This window comes from Gossypium hirsutum, chromosome A11 (genome assembly GCF_007990345.1).
Source record: "Gossypium hirsutum isolate 1008001.06 chromosome A11, Gossypium_hirsutum_v2.1, whole genome shotgun sequence".
NCBI lineage: Eukaryota > Viridiplantae > Streptophyta > Magnoliopsida > Malvales > Malvaceae > Gossypium > Gossypium hirsutum.
Genome location: NC_053434.1, coordinates 12,653,953 through 12,669,524, shown reverse-complemented (window position 1 = coordinate 12,669,524; position 15,572 = coordinate 12,653,953). Strand labels below are relative to the sequence as shown.

At 35.9% G+C, this 15,572-nt stretch overlaps 2 protein-coding genes across 2 annotated transcripts; both read left to right on the top strand.

Annotated features, from left to right (window-relative positions):
- The first annotated feature begins 9,273 nt into the window (after positions 1–9,273).
- LOC107924175 (protein LOW PSII ACCUMULATION 1, chloroplastic) lies at positions 9,274–13,952 on the top strand. Its single transcript, XM_016854488.2, has 9 exons — positions 9,274–9,776; positions 10,478–10,581; positions 10,945–11,080; positions 11,238–11,469; positions 11,610–11,767; positions 12,436–12,624; positions 12,948–13,048; positions 13,270–13,366; positions 13,668–13,952. Exons 1-9 carry the CDS (start codon positions 9,540–9,542, stop codon positions 13,740–13,742), a joined length of 1,329 nt encoding a protein of 442 aa, XP_016709977.2. The 5' UTR covers positions 9,274–9,539; the 3' UTR covers positions 13,743–13,952.
- A 1,125-nt stretch (positions 13,953–15,077) lies between these two features.
- Positions 15,078–15,425, top strand: LOC121209971 (protein RALF-like 33). Its single transcript, XM_041082021.1, has one exon. It carries the CDS (start codon positions 15,078–15,080, stop codon positions 15,423–15,425), a length of 348 nt encoding a protein of 115 aa, XP_040937955.1.
- Positions 15,426–15,572: the final 147 nt, after the last annotated feature.

The following is a 15,572-nucleotide window of genomic DNA, read 5'->3' as shown; positions in this document are numbered from 1 at the left end:
TGTAAGAAATTCCATCCTTGTCCTCAATGACAGAATTTGAACAAAAGCTCCTAAAGAAAATAAGAAACAATCTGGACCAGTCAATCAAATTTGAGATGCTCAAGGGGATTTGCCATTATTAGGAAATATCCTTATACAAGCGAGCCTGTATGCATTAATCAATACCTTTAGAACATATGCCATTCAGTAATATTGTGTCTGCATCATCTGTTTTATAGAATGGTGAGAGACACGTATGCTGGAGAAGTGCCAACAGATCCAATGTCCCTCCCACATGACAAATTTGCAAACTACACTGCGGTTGAAATAAAAACTTTTTTTTTTCCATATCTAGGATATTGGGAATTATCCATATTTATGGAAAATCAAATATATGGGTATCAAATATTGGAAAGTCAAAGATATGGGTATCAAATATTGGAAAGTCAAAGATATGGGTATCGAGATATTGGCATAATAAAATCTGAATATTTGCAATATATGGTCCCTAATTGTAAAGTGACTTTGCAAGTTGATCCCTGAACCTCAACTATAAATAGGCATAACCATCTCTCATTCTGTATCTCAAACTTACCATTCTCTACTTAAGGCATTGTTTTCTCTCTCTCTTTGTAAATTCTCACTTGTATTTTGGAGTGAAATATATTTGGTAGTGCCCGAGGACGTAGGCAAAATTTGCTGAACCTCGTTAAATTCTTGTGTTCTTTATTGTATTATTCTGCATGAATTGTGTGTGTGATTGTAGTGATTTATTGTGCTATTAAATTACGATTGAGGGATATTCTGGCTAGGAAAGACCTGGTACTTAAGCGATCCTTGCGATCCACCTCTCTTTCCTGGGAATTGAACTTAGTGTGATTTTTTAGTACAATAATTTTACTCTTTTACACGCTTCCGCACAACAATTGGTATCAGAGCTAGATTCGTACTTGGGGAATACGATCGTTCACGGCACTGTTCACGTACTGTAGTTGGGATTGAGGAGAAAAAAATAGAAAAGTCATCGTCAAAGACTACTGTGACCAATGCGAAATTTGAAGTAGAGAAATTTGATGATACCAATAATTTTGGTATGTGGCAATGTGAGATCCTGGATGTCTTATGTCAGCAAGAGCTGGATATAGGCCTTGAAGAAAAACCTGACAAGATGGATGACAAGGAGTGGGCCAAGATCAATAGACAGGCATGTGGAACAATTCGCCTATGTTTGGCCAAAGAGCAGAAGTACTCTGTCATGAGGGAGACATCAGCGAAGAAGTTGTGGGATACACTGGAAGAAAAGTTTCTAACAAAAAGTCTTGAAAATAGGTTTTATATGAAAAAGAAACTTTATCGATTCACGTATGCACCCGGTATGTCGATGAATGACCATGTGAACTCATTCAATAAAATTTTAGCAGACTTGCTAAATTTGGATGAGAAATTTGAAGATGAAGACAAGGCATTACTGTTGTTGAATTCTCTTCCTGATGAATACGATCATCTTACCACCACATTGCTTCATGGGAAGGATACAATCACATTTGATGCAGTCTGTAGTGCGTTGTATAGATCTGAGACTCGAAAGAAAGATAAAAAAGATCACAGAGATACAACTACAGAAGTCTTAACAGTAAGAAGTCGTTCGCGCAGCAACAAATTTGGTAGAAGGAGTAAGTCCAAAGGGAGACCTGCCAAAGATGAATGTGCTTTTTGTCGTGAGAAAGGGCATTGGAAAAAGAATTGTCCTAAGTTACAAAAGGGTAAAGCTATTTCTGATGCATGTGTAGCGGAGCATGATGAGGAGTCAGACTTTAGCTTGGTTGGCATGGCAATGGCATGTCAAACGGATGAGTGGATTTTGGATTCAGGATGTACTTACCATATGTGTCCTAATAAGGACTGGTTTTCTAGTCTTAAAGAGCTAGAAGGTGGAATTGTTCTTATGGGAAATGATAGTGCTTGTAAGACAATGGAAGTGGGTACAGTCCAATTGAAGAATCACGACGGCTCAATCCAAGTCTTGACAGATGTTCGCTACGTACCTAGCCTGAAGAAAAATCTCATCTCATTAGGTGCCCTAGAATCTAAAGGGCTCACAATCACTTTGAGAGATGGATTACTAAAAGTAGTAGCTGGGCAACTGACGGTGATGAAAGGCACAAGAAGAAATAACTTGTATTTTTTAAATGGAAGTACAGTTATTGGATCAACATCAACAGCTTTTACGAAAGATGCAGATTCAGAGGCTACCAGGTTATGGCATATGCGATTGGGACATGCTGGTGAAAAAGCTTTGCAGAGTTTGGCGAAGCAAGGCTTGTTGAAAGGTGCAAATTCTTACAAATTGGAATTCTGTGAACATTGTGTTCTGGGCAAGCAGACGAGGATAAAATTTGGTTCAGCAATTCACAATACAAAAGAAATTCTGGACTACGTTCACAGTGATGTGTGGGGACCTACTAAAGTGGCTTCTTTGGGAGGTATGCACTATTTTGTTACTTTTGTTGATGATTATTCAAGAAAAGTATGGGTGTATCTAATGAAAAGAAAAAGTGAAGTTTTGGATGTATTTCTGAAATGGAAGAAGATGGTGGAGACTCAGACTGGTCGAAAGGTCAAACGACTTCGATCAGATAATGGTACTGAGTACAAAAACGATCCATTTCTACAAGTATGCCAAGATGAGGGCATTGTGCGACACTTCACTGTTCGGGATACACCACAGCAAAATGGGGTGGCAGAACGAATGAATCGAACTATACTGGAGAAAGTTCGATGTATGTTGTCCAATGCTGGATTGGGCAAAGAATTTTGGGCTGAGGCAGTTACATATGCGTGCCATCTAATTAACCGTTTGCCATCAGCTGCAATAAATGGAAAAACTCCTATGGAGATGTGGACTGGTAAATCTGCTACTGATTATGATTCTTTGCATGTATTTGGTTCCACTGCATATTATCATGTAAAAGAATCTAAGTTAGACCCAAGAGCAAAGAAATCATTATTCTTGGGTATAACTGATGGAGTAAAAGGATATCGTCTCTAGTGTCCTGATACAAGGAAGATTGTTTTCAGTAGAGATGTGACTTTTGATGAATCAACCATGTTGAAGTACAAGGATTCACAAAAGGATGACAAAACCAGTAGTACTTTGCAGCAGGTGGAGCTTGAAAAGGTTAACGATGATCCAGCTAATATTGAAGGGACAAATGATGAAGAGGTTCCTACCCAAGAATCTCTACAGCAACAAGATTCAATTGCATATAGAAGGCCAAGAAGAGAGATTCGTAAGCCTGCTCGCTTTGATGATATAGTGGCCTATGCACTTCCAATTACAGATGATGATGTTCCTTCTACTTACACAGAAGTAATAAGTAACCCTGATGGTGTAAAGTGGAAGCAAGCAATGAATGAAGAAATGCAGTCTCTTCATAAAAATAAGACCTGGGAGTTGGTGACACTACCCAAGGGAAAGAAGGCAATTGGATGCAAATGGGTATATGCAAAGAAGGAAGGATTTCCTGATAAAAATGAAATTCGATACAAGGCTAGATTAGTAGCAAAGGGTTACGCTCAGAAAGAAGGAATAGACTACAATGAAGTGTTTTCTCCAGTTGTGAAGCATTCGTCTATTCGGATTTTGCTAGCCTTGGTTGCGCAATATGATCTTGAACTAGTTCAGCTCGATGTGAAGACCGCATTTTTACACGGTGATTTGGAAGAGGAAATCTATATGACTCAGCCAGATGGATTCAAGGTTGCTGATAAAGAAAATTGGGTTTGCAAACTGACAAAGTCGCTTTATGGATTGAAACAATCTCCAAGGCAATGGTACAAGCGATTTGATCAGTTCATGAAAGGGCAAAGGTATACAAGAAGTAAATTTGATCATTGCGTGTATTTTCAGAAGCTACAAGTAGGATTTTTCGTATACTTGCTCTTATATGTTGATGATATGTTGATAGCATCTAAGAGTAAAGTTGAAATTGAGAGATTGAAGACTCAACTCAACCTTGAGTTTGAGATGAAAGATCTAGGTGAAGCTAAGAAGATCCTTGGCATGGAAATATGTAGGGATAGAGCTCATGGCAGAGTTAGTTTATCTCAGAAGCAATATTTAAAGAAGATACTACAGAAGTTTGGCATGAACGAGCAGACTAAAGCTGTAAGTACCCCGTTGGCTTCTCATTTCAAGCTTTCTGCACAACTATCTCCTTCGACAAATACGGAACAAGAATACATGTTACAAGTTCCGTATTCTAATGCAGTAGGTAGCTTGATGTATGCAATGGTATGTACAAGACCCGACATTTCACAGGCAGTTATTATAGTGAGCAGGTATATGCATAATCCTGGAAAAGGACATTGGCAAGCTGTGAAATGGATTCTACGGTATATTCATAAGACCATGGATATTGGATTACTGTTCAAGCAGGATACTACACTTGGTAAAGGTGTTGTTGGGTACGTTGATTCTGATTATGCCGGTGATTTGGACAAACGAAGATCAACCACTGGTTATGTGTTTACTCTTGCTGGAGGACCAATAAGTTGGAAGTCTACACTGCAGTCTACAGTTGCGTTGTCAACCACAGAAGCTGAATACATGGCTGTAACAGAGGCTATAAAGGAAGCTATTTGGTTACAAGGTATGGTTAAAACCTTGGGATTGGTCCAGGAGCATATTAATGTGTATTGTGATAGTCAAAGTGATATTCGTTTAGCAAAGAATCAAGTCTATCATGCACGTACAAAGCATATCGATGTACGTTTCCACTTTGTGCGGGAAATTATTGATGAGGGGAAAATTCACCTTCAGAAGATTAAGACTGCAGATAATCCCGCAGATATGATGACCAATGTGGTAACAACAATCAAGTTCGAACATTGTTTGAACTTGATCAATATTCTGCATGTTTAACAGTTGAAGAAGGCACTATCAAGTGTTGTTGACAAAGGCAGAGAGAATTGTGTGAAGATAAGATTACTCGAATCAAATCTTCAAGGTGGAGATTATTGGGAATTATCCATATTTATGGAAAATCAAAGATATGGGTATCAAATAATAGAAAGTCAAAGATATGGGTATCAAATATTGGAAAGTCAAAGATATGGGTATCAAATATTGGAAAGTCAAAGATATGGGTATCGAGATATTGGCATAATAAAATCTGAATATTTGCAATATATGGTCCCTAATTGTAAAGTGACTTTGCAAGTTGATCCCTGAACCTCAACTATAAATAGGCATAACCATCTCTCATTCTGTATCTCAAACTTGCCATTCTCTACTTAAGGTATTGTTTTCTCTCTCTCTTTGTAAATTCTCACTTGTATTTTGGAGTGAAATATATTTGGTAGTGCCCGAGGACGTAGACAAAATTTGCTGAACCTCGTTAAATTCTTGTGTTCTTTATTGTATTATTTTGCATGAATTGTGTGTGTGATTGTAGTGATTTATTGTGCTATTAAATTACGATTGAGGGATATTCTGGCTAGGAAAGACATGGTACTTAAGCGATCCTTGCGATCCACCTCTCTTTCCTGGGAATTGAACTTAGTGTGATTTTTTAGTACAATAATTTTACTGTTTTACACGCTTCCGCACAACATAGGAAGCTTGTGATAGTGCAGAAGAAAGTAAGTCTACTAGGCATTGTTTTCCAATGACTCTCTAATTGGAGCATAAGGCATAGCATCACTAAAAGTATGATCTCCTACAATATATACCCACTTGAAATTGAGTCTGTGCAATTTTAATTTCAGCAGACTCATCATAGTAACTCGCCATCTTTTCTTTTGATTCTGAAACGATTTCTTTTCACAATCCTAAGATAGTTTGGATGTTTAGTGCTTTGAATACAAGCATTTAGTTTATTTTATGGTCCACCACCTTTACTTCAAGAAGTGCACGAAATAAAAATAAAGATGTTGAAAGGAACCTTAAACTAAATACTTATAAGTGATTAAGGAAAAAAATAGTGGTATTACAATTTATATGAATTATAATAATTGGAGAACCAAAATAAATAGTGCACATTTCTTCTTGCTCAAATGGAAGTAACATTTGCCAGAGATATAAATAATTTACCAAAGGAAATCATATCATTTCTTTAAACAGACAAGGTTTTAAATGGTTCCACTTCATTCTGAAGTCCTATCAAATCTACTCAAAGACAAAATGCAGTCATGGAGGATGCATGCATGAATGATCACTGTTACTGCAACCTATATTATTGAGCAAGACTTCGGACAGAAAGAAATATAAAAGAATGTGCCAAATAAGATGTACAGCCAGCTTTGAGGGAAAGGTAGGTTTTTTTCTTTTTTTCTTTTTTGAGAAATATGTGAGAATGAAAAATGTCCCTCCATAAACCTTAGCTCATTGATCAAGGTGATTCATTTAACTTTTCTGTGATATGGTGAGACAGACACTGTTGGTTTCCAATTTAAATGGCCTTTAACTCTTTCGTTTCTCGGTGTTAATCGAATCCTCTACAAGCATAATAAGGGTCACCTCATCTCATGTGGAACTCAGTGGAAGAAATATCATGAAACACAAATCCAAATTGATAGAGAGGTTCTTCTTTGACTAAGTTGTAAGGCAATTGCAAAACCAGTATTCTGGTTGTCTGAGGTCACCACTCACTTTCAAAGACCCATATTTTGAGAAAACGTCTAGATTTAAATCATAGAAGCTTCAATAAATGAATTTTTTGACAATACCTTGTCTCACCATCAGACAGGACAGTGCAAGTCTTTAAGTCTCAAACACTGAGTTTTGTCCTTGAAAATGAATTTTAACTACAATTTTTTACAAATCTTATTTATATTAGTAAATCTCATATAGACAGTCAGGATCGATTCAATTCTTTAATTAACCAAAGTAAGAATAAAATATCACCAAAAGTTTAAATGCTGCTTTTCTGGGCACTTTTTCCTCTTTTACCAGGGACAAAGGACTTGTCAGCATCTGATGCAATATTATTCTCGATGGTCAGTATCACAAACTTTCATTTTACTAAGACCGCTAATTTTTATCACTCCAATTATTAATTATTTCATATATATATTTTCTTTCTTTTCTTTACGTTTCTTCTTGGTCTTAGGCAGCATCATAACCCTTCTATAGCTCCAAAACATCATCATGAACCATTCTGGGAGGTATTGAGAATGTCTATGAGGGAGCTAAAATAATTCAGTGTCATTCCTAATCAATGAATTGCTTTGGAGTGTGTTAATGTAATTTAAGTAACAGGTAATATTTAGTTTACCAATAGAGAACATGAGATATCTCAATAAAAGACGCATACATTATCAAAATTTGAGAATACAAAAAAGTAACCTACTAAGTGGAGTGAGGGATCTCAAATTTCTAAAGCAAATACTTCGAAAGAAATTAGAAATAGTTGCTTTAAAAGTTTGAGGAGATATCAGAACAAAAACATTTATATGCAAAGCAGAATTTAAAGACGAGCATAACCTGATCAAGCTTTTTACAGAAGAGTTGGACAGGTCAGACATAACACAAGTGCAAACTAATAGTGCACTGCCTACATAATTGTTATTCAGAACTGTATATCCTGGATTTATTTCTGTGTAGTGCATGCCTCCTTTTGCCTATTTCATTTATTAAAATAGAAATGCTATATGCACTTCATTATGACCATTGCTCTAAGTGCCACTGGTCCACACCTATCTTTTGTGTGTGACCTAACCAATGTTTCTTGTGTAATATCTGAATAGCTACAAGAGAATAGCCATATTGATGTGAGCATAAATTAGAGATAACTTTTAATTATGAAAACTTCAACAATCCAAGAAAACCCATTGAACCGGAGTTGGACGTTTCCAAAAGAGAACAATGAAGTTACCGCAGCACATTCCATTTCCATCCAAATGCTCACAGTTAGTACAAGAGTGTGACCCTCTGGTAACAAGCTTGCCTGTTCCTGTTGCTGAACTTACGCAACTGGAATTCAAAAGATAATATTAACTTAGCTATGAAAGGTTTAAACCCCCAAATATTATTTCCCAATGGATGCTAGCCTCTTCACACATCATTAAGAACAGTGAAATTTAGTATCAGGAATTTCAAATTTAGACAAAAAATTTGTGACATCTATGACAAAAGGAAAATAGTACCAATTGGTCTTTTCACTCCCCACTACATCCACATTCCATAACGCCCCTGTTTGGACTGATCATCAAGCAAGAAGATATCTCGGTGATCAAAATTTATCTGCTAATTCTAATTACACAGGTACCTTCTGGCAAAAGTAAAATTAGTAAAAGGAAAAGCATTAATTCATAGTTGGGTAACATTTCACCTTGAGAATGGAAAACTTGCTGTTTTTTTAAGAGTTCCACTGTGAGAAAATCCGAATATAGCCAATAGCAATGAATCAGTACAACTCTTCCATCACATCAGTAATCTTACTTCCTAATCCACCAAATAGTCGACTGTCAATTGGCCAGAGTCATCAAAAGGCAACCCTATTTAATATACTTTTGAGCAATTTCTAAGACTCAAAAGCAGCGACGTCCCAATCATTATCCCCATCGCAACTTTAACAACAAACATCACCTCAATTCCACTAACATGACCACCAAAGCATTATACAGAACATCATGTACGCGTCTTATATGAATGAGAGTAGGTGTGATACAAAGAACTTCTATGTTGTTTCACATAGAATTAACAAATAATTTCTCGTAGAATAGGTAATATAAACGTAACAAATGCTTAAATATGAATGTTAGGGTGACAAAAATTCATTGAAAAAGAAATAAAAGAGAGAACAAAACAAAAACAGACATAAAATATCATCTATGAGCACCGTAGCAAAAGGAGAAAAAAAAATGTTACAGCTTAAAAGCACGTACAGTTCTTGTGCAGCCCATTTGCTAAGTTTCGACTTGATTCGATATCGAAAAAATGTGCTTAAAATTTTATTCAAGCTTAGTCTGAATAAAAATGCTAAAACACAAATTCGACTTGGTCAGTCTATTTTAAAATTTTTTTATATTATATTATTTTTTACATAATTTTTAAATATATAAAATACATCAAAAATATTAAAAATATTAAAATAAATATTTTCACCTAAATATCTCTAAAATAAATGCAACTTAACAAGAAAAATAAGTGTTATACAATATCCAAACAATAAAAAAATAACAAGATAATAATGAAATAATAGTAAAATAGAAAAAAAAATATCATTAAAATAACAAAAAAAAATAGTAATTTTTTTTTGTTATACCAAAAATATCTTAGCCGATGCTTGGCTCAATTTTGAAATGGACCTTATTTTTTTTCCTTAAACTCATTTTCTTCCTATATATTTTTGTTCAAACTTCTTCACTTTTCGGTTAGATCTAGGTTGTTCTGATTTGAAACTTCCCCAGTATTTTCAAGTCTTCAACAATTATATGTAAAACGACGACGTCTCAAGCATCAGTCAGCAGCCCCTAGAGTATGTGTGGAGTATTTAAAAAAGACTTTAATAAAATACAGTTGAGATAAAACTGTTTAGTTTGGTCGCGAAATCTGAATGGCTGTGGCTGCTCTGGCACTGAACCGGCAACTCCTTTGCCTTTCATACCCAAAGATAAGAGCAAAATCAAGGCCATGGTTCCCGCAAAAAACAACCCTTTTGAATTCTCAAAAGAAGCCTCATATCTTTATAGTTTCTTGCTCTTCCTCTCCAACTTCCCAGTCCCCAGAGGCCAATGTTCAGACTGCTGAGTCTTGTGTCAACCTGGGTCTGTCCCTCTTCTCCAAAGGACGCGTACGCATTGATCTCTTCTTGTTTTTGCAGTATTTTTAGGGTTTTATGGTGTTGATGTCTTCAATCTTGGTGAATTTTTCATAGAATTAGAGCCAAAGGTTTTTCTTTTCTTCTTGCAAATGGGTTTTCTTTTCCTTTGTTTCTTAAATGGTTCCCTTGGATAGTACACTACATAGTGATTTAGTTTGAATGTGTCTCTCATGGTCTGATATGTAGGACAGGTTTCTACTTGAACAAGATTGCATGATATCTTGTTTAAAAGTTGCTGCATTTCTTTTGTTTCTTTTTTTCTTTTGGCTGCTTGGTATGTTAAAGAGCTTAATTTTATTGTCTAAGTATTAAATTGCAGAACATTTTGCTATTCCTACAGTAGCTTGACTCACATTATAGTGCATAATTTAAAGAGCGAAATCACGCTGGTTTGATGACACGCAAATTCGTCCTAGCTCAATGAACAGCAAACTGTATCTAGGAAAATTGAGATTGAGTTCTGGATTGATTGATTTCCATGGAACGATCCTCTAAAGTACTCTTTTGAATTCATGAATTTATTGATCACTTTCTTCAGAAGTTCAGATTCTTAGATAGTTCATTGTTCTGCATTGCTTTAAATACTTGTCTTTACAAACCATACTTTTATTTGGAAATTCAAATAATATTTTTTTGTAAAAAGTGCTTAATATGTCAAATGGATATTTCAGGTTAAAGATGCCTTAGTCCAGTTTGAAACGGCACTTAGTTTAGACCCAAACCCTGTGGAAGCCCAAGCTGCTCTCTATAACAAAGCCTGCTGTCTTGCCTACCAGTAAGGATTTCTGATCCTTTTTCCTTTTTCTTTTAGTAGTTATTATTTCAAATTACCATGCATGATTCCAGAAATTCTCGTTTACTTTAGGGAAGAGGTGAATTCTGAAATATAACTCCCTTCAGGTGCATCTGTAAAGTATATAGCTTATGTATAATATTCATAATCACACCTCCATCTATCTGCCTAAGTCCCTGGATTCCTGTTATATGAAATCCGAAAGTTATGAGAATCAGGCCTCATCTATGTTTTTGTTATAATACTCTTCTGCATGAATTTCAAGTAATGATTTAGTACAAAATGGGGCTGTTCTTAGTAAGAATCCTTTTTTTCTTTTTATTTGTTTTGTTTTTATTGAGGAAGAGGGGAAGCAAAGAAAGCTGCTGAGTGTCTCCGTACTGCTTTGAGAGACTATAACCTCAAGTTCGGTACAATTCTCAATGATCCTGATCTGGCCTCCCTTAGAACATCACCTGAATTCAAGGAATTGCAAGAAGAGGTATGTTGCTTAGGTTTTCTTCCAGAGACTCCTCTTTCCCAATCCCCACCAAGATATCCAAGTGCTATGATTATGGAATCAAATGAATTTATTCATTCACATGAGGCTCAAATTACTAAAAGTTGGTATTGCTCATAAGTATTTGTTATCTTTCCAGGCCAGGCTGGGTGGAGAAGATATAGGCTACAGCTTCCGAAGAGATCTCAAACTTATCAGTGAAGTCCAGGCCCCGTTTCGTGGAGTTAGGAGATTTTTTTATGTGGCATTCTCTGCAGCTGCTGGAATCTCGCTGTTATTCACTGTACCCAGGCTATTTCGTGCTATTAAAGGAGGTGATGGTGCTTCTGATATTTGGGAAACTGTTGGCAATACTGGCATAAATATTGGAGGTAAATTGTGAAATGTGTTACATATATATATGTGTGTGTCATTTCATGAAATCTTGTTTACTTTCTTGGTGTGACCATCAAGCTAATAGTTTGTAACTGGCTTTTTAAAATGACTAAGTTCTTGAATCAGCTATCTACAGGTATCATTATTCTTGTGGCGTTATTTTTCTGGGACAACAAGAAGGAGGAAGAGCAACTTGCACAAATATCCCGAAATGAAACACTCTCTAGGTTGCCTTTACGCCTTTCGACCAATCGGATTGTGGAACTTGTGCAGCTACGAGACACTGTTAGACCAGTTAGTATTTTTTTTTTTCTTTTGGTTGAATATTTTTCCAAGTTCTTGCTGCTTTGTGTATGCAAATTTAGGTAGATAGTTATGCCTGTGTTGTCACTGTAAAAGTATATTCTTCAAAAGCAACGTTGCTAACCATAAGCAATTTTTTTTCGCCGTGACCATAAGCAAATTAAGAATTGAAAACCTTCATCTCATTTCATCGTGAGATAGAATTAGATTTCTTGCACTGGATTTGGTAAACATACTTGACATGTTTCCAAAGTAACCAAAGTATTAAAATTTAAGCTTATAATAATTAATAAATAACATGTTACAGCTCTATGAGAACAACCGTAACAATTATCAGTTTTGTTTTGTTACCTCATTATTTAGTGAATGCTACTGCTCTGAGTGGTGATCGAGACAAAGAAGACAAGTTGGAAGGCAAAACTGAGACCTAGACCATTGGATCAGAAGTCTTTTACACTTACCATAGAAGACTACATTAGTATTGACTACTTTAGTCGAGTATGGCTACATCTTAGTGCACTGTCATTTCCTATTTGGTCAGCAAAATACATGCCACGCGCAACTTGTATATTGCTAACTTGCATGTTGATGCATTATTTTATGCCTTCTCCTGTCTATTTGGTTTTTATCATTACATTCTAATTGAAGGTTGGATTCAGGTTATTTTAGCAGGGAAAAAAGAATCTGTTTCTTCAGCTTTACAGAAGGCTGAGAGATTTCGATCCGAGCTCCTTAGACGAGGTGTTCTTCTAGTTCCTGTCATTTGGGGTGAAGGTAGAACACCGCAAGTGGAGAAGAAAGGTTTTGGTGTTTCTAAAAAGGCAGCTACTGCTCTTCCTTCTATTGGGGTAAACTACAAGTTTCTGACCTATTGTAGATTATTAGCCATATAAGGATAAGTCTTGTCCACTGATCATATTTTCATTGTTCCTATAGTTATTAGGACTTCTTATAAGCTTACTTTGTGGCTTATATGTTATGTACTATGCATGTGACTCTCTTTATGCTCTGGTGTACTTGTGCTCATATGCTGAATATACATTTGGTTGCTGTCTTATATTAATCAACTTTACATGGAATTTCAGCTCTGGAAATATTACTGCATGCACTAGGTGTGTTTTTTTAATTAAATTCCTTTCTCCAAACATTTTATCTATTACTGTCATGGCAGGAAGACTTTGAGAAACGAGCTCAGTCTATAACTGCAAAATCAAAGTTGAAAGCTGAAATTCGATTTAGGGCTGAGGTTGTTTCACCAGAAGAATGGGAGAGGTTACCTGCTACTCAATAATTATTATTGTTTGTTCTTATTTTTCATTTAGATAGCGAAGGTCCTTATTCTTGTATCTCTTCAGGTTACAGGAGTTTGACTGTTTCCAAACATTGATTATATTTCCAGTTACCAGTCATATGCTCAAATCTTCATTCAACGTCTTTCCTTCTGTTAGCTTTACTATATATTTTTTTTTTACTGAAGATTCTTACTTACTCAGGTGGATCAGGGATCAACAAGAATCTGAAGGAGTTACCCCTGGTGAGGATGTCTACATAATTTTGCGCCTAGATGGTCGAGTTCGAAGATCGGGAAAGGTAAGAAAATTGTTGGAAACTTTTGCTGCCTCTTTTTGGCCTGAGATAATTGCAAATATCAATCATCAGAGGATGTCACAAGTTAGTTTAGGAAGGGTTATGACTGATTGCTGTTTTCTTTTCTTTTCTTTTTTCTTCAAAAATTTGGATCAATTAGCGTTCCTTCAGCTGGTGTTTTCTTTTTCCATGGCTGCTAAATTAATCAATCTTATAATTCTCTATCTAAGATTTCTAATATCAGTAATGCAATATTGGAAATTTTTTTCCTTTGTTATCATGGTAAATTTTTTCTTGTTTGCAGGGAATGCCTGATTGGTCACAAATAGTGCAGGAGCTGCCTCCAATGGAAGCATTGCTAAGCAAAATTGAAAGATAGAATTTATGTTACCAACCCTTATTTTAGTGCGCTACAAACTTGAAAGCTGATGGGAATCTTCTTTGTTTATCTATTTTTTAAGTATTGTATATTTATTACTTTGTACATCACAGCATGCAAGATTTTGAACACGGTAAAGAACTTAATTTCGATCTAGTCGTGTAGCCTTTATTTCACTGTTATTGAGCTTTTAACAATGTTTAATCATTACCCCCTTTTCTTCTCTTTTTCTTTTATTTTCTTTTCAGAGGTTGGCTTTATGGTGTACTTTATTGGTTTATTATATAGTTATACCAATCACGCTGTTTCCTTTTTCCATCCTTTGTTATGATTTGGTTGCACCAGCTGTTTATAACTCTCACCGCTTACCAACAACTCTGAACTGATAAAAAAAAAAAAAGAACCCTCTTCTTCTGGGATTTTCACATTACTATTTCTGTCATTTAGCTTGTATTAGGTATGGAAGAGGTCATATATTTACAGCTTCAACAAAGATTTCGAGGAAGTTTCTAAATAGCTATCCAGGCGAGTTTGACCTTTGTACAAGAGCCATTGAACATATCAGCTACCCGTATCACTGAATACATTTTTTTGTCTTCCATTGTTGGGTTAGGTTCTGCTTTTTATTATTATTCTAATTGTTCTTGTATTAGTCAAGGGATTAGGACAGCCAAACTATTGAAGGTTGTTGGACAAACTAGCCTCCTTTTTTTCTTTTTCTTTTTTTTTCTTTTTTCGAAGTTTGAAGTTTTAACCAAATTAATTATATCATATAAGCCTCTACCCATGACCCATGGGTCAACCATTTGCCGCCTCGGTGTGCTTGGACGTTAAACCATCATTATCTCTACATGTGCAAATCTACAATGTGGTTCAATGTAATCTGTCTAAATATTTTACTAAATATTTTACTTTTAATTAATTCTTTGAACCATATTATTATCTATCCTATCAATTTAATCTTTTAAAACAATGAAAACAACAAACATAAATTCTTCGGTTTCAGCTTGTTACATTATCATATTCAGTATTACAAAGTTATTAAGTAACCATATTTTGAAGCTTTCTTCAGATGTTGCTCTTTGGCCTTTTCTTTTTTTCGTTTTTATATTTATTTTTTGGTTTAGTGGGGGTACTGGTTTGTTCTTTGTCTGTAAATATAAAAAGAACCTAACCACGGGGCCAATGTCATTAGTCAACGACTCAATGTCGATCTTCCAACTCTCTTATTTAGTAGCTTTAAAAACAAGTTGCCGCACAATCTCTCTTCTTGTCCCAACTTAAGCAATTGCTTAATAGAAATATAAACGACAGCCAAAACAAAACATCAACAACATGGCTAATCCCTCTTGTTTTCTCCTGCCTGTTTCATTGATCTTTGTGGCTCTGATCATCGCCTTGCCGACCGTCGACGCAAGTGGCGAGCACCATTTGAGCTGGAGTCCAAACAAGTCTGGCTGCCAGGGCTCAATGTCCGAATGCATGGCTGAGGATGAGTTTGACATGGACTCCGAGATCAACAGGCGCATATTGCAGACCATGCAGTACATTAGCTATGGAGCTCTGCAGAGGAACACCGTGCCATGCTCACAAAGGGGTGCATCATACTATAATTGTCAACCGGGAGCACAAGCTAACCCTTACAATCGAGGCTGCAGTGCCATTACTCGTTGCCGGAGTTAAGGTTTCCTGCTCTCCTCTTCTTCTTTCGGTGTCATTCATTTCTCTGTTTATGTTGTTGAAGAAGTTCCCATGTAATTCTTTTGACCTTTAATTTGCTGTTTTGGAATTTGACCTTCAACTTTAAATAAAAAGGAGGAACATGAAGTT

Bases quoted from the DNA above. Each gene is read 5' to 3' on its own strand.
- LOC121209971 (XM_041082021.1), top strand. From the start codon at position 15,078: ATGGCTAATCCCTCTTGTTTTCTCCTGCCTGTTTCATTGATCTTTGTG.
- LOC107924175 (XM_016854488.2), top strand. From the start codon at position 9,540: ATGGCTGTGGCTGCTCTGGCACTGAACCGGCAACTCCTTTGCCTTTCA. The intron at 9,777-10,477 runs GTACGCATTGAT...TGGATATTTCAG, and splicing joins CCCTCTTCTCCAAAGGACGC to GTTAAAGATGCCTTAGTCCA. The intron at 11,768-12,435 runs GTTAGTATTTTT...GGTTGGATTCAG, and splicing joins TACGAGACACTGTTAGACCA to GTTATTTTAGCAGGGAAAAA.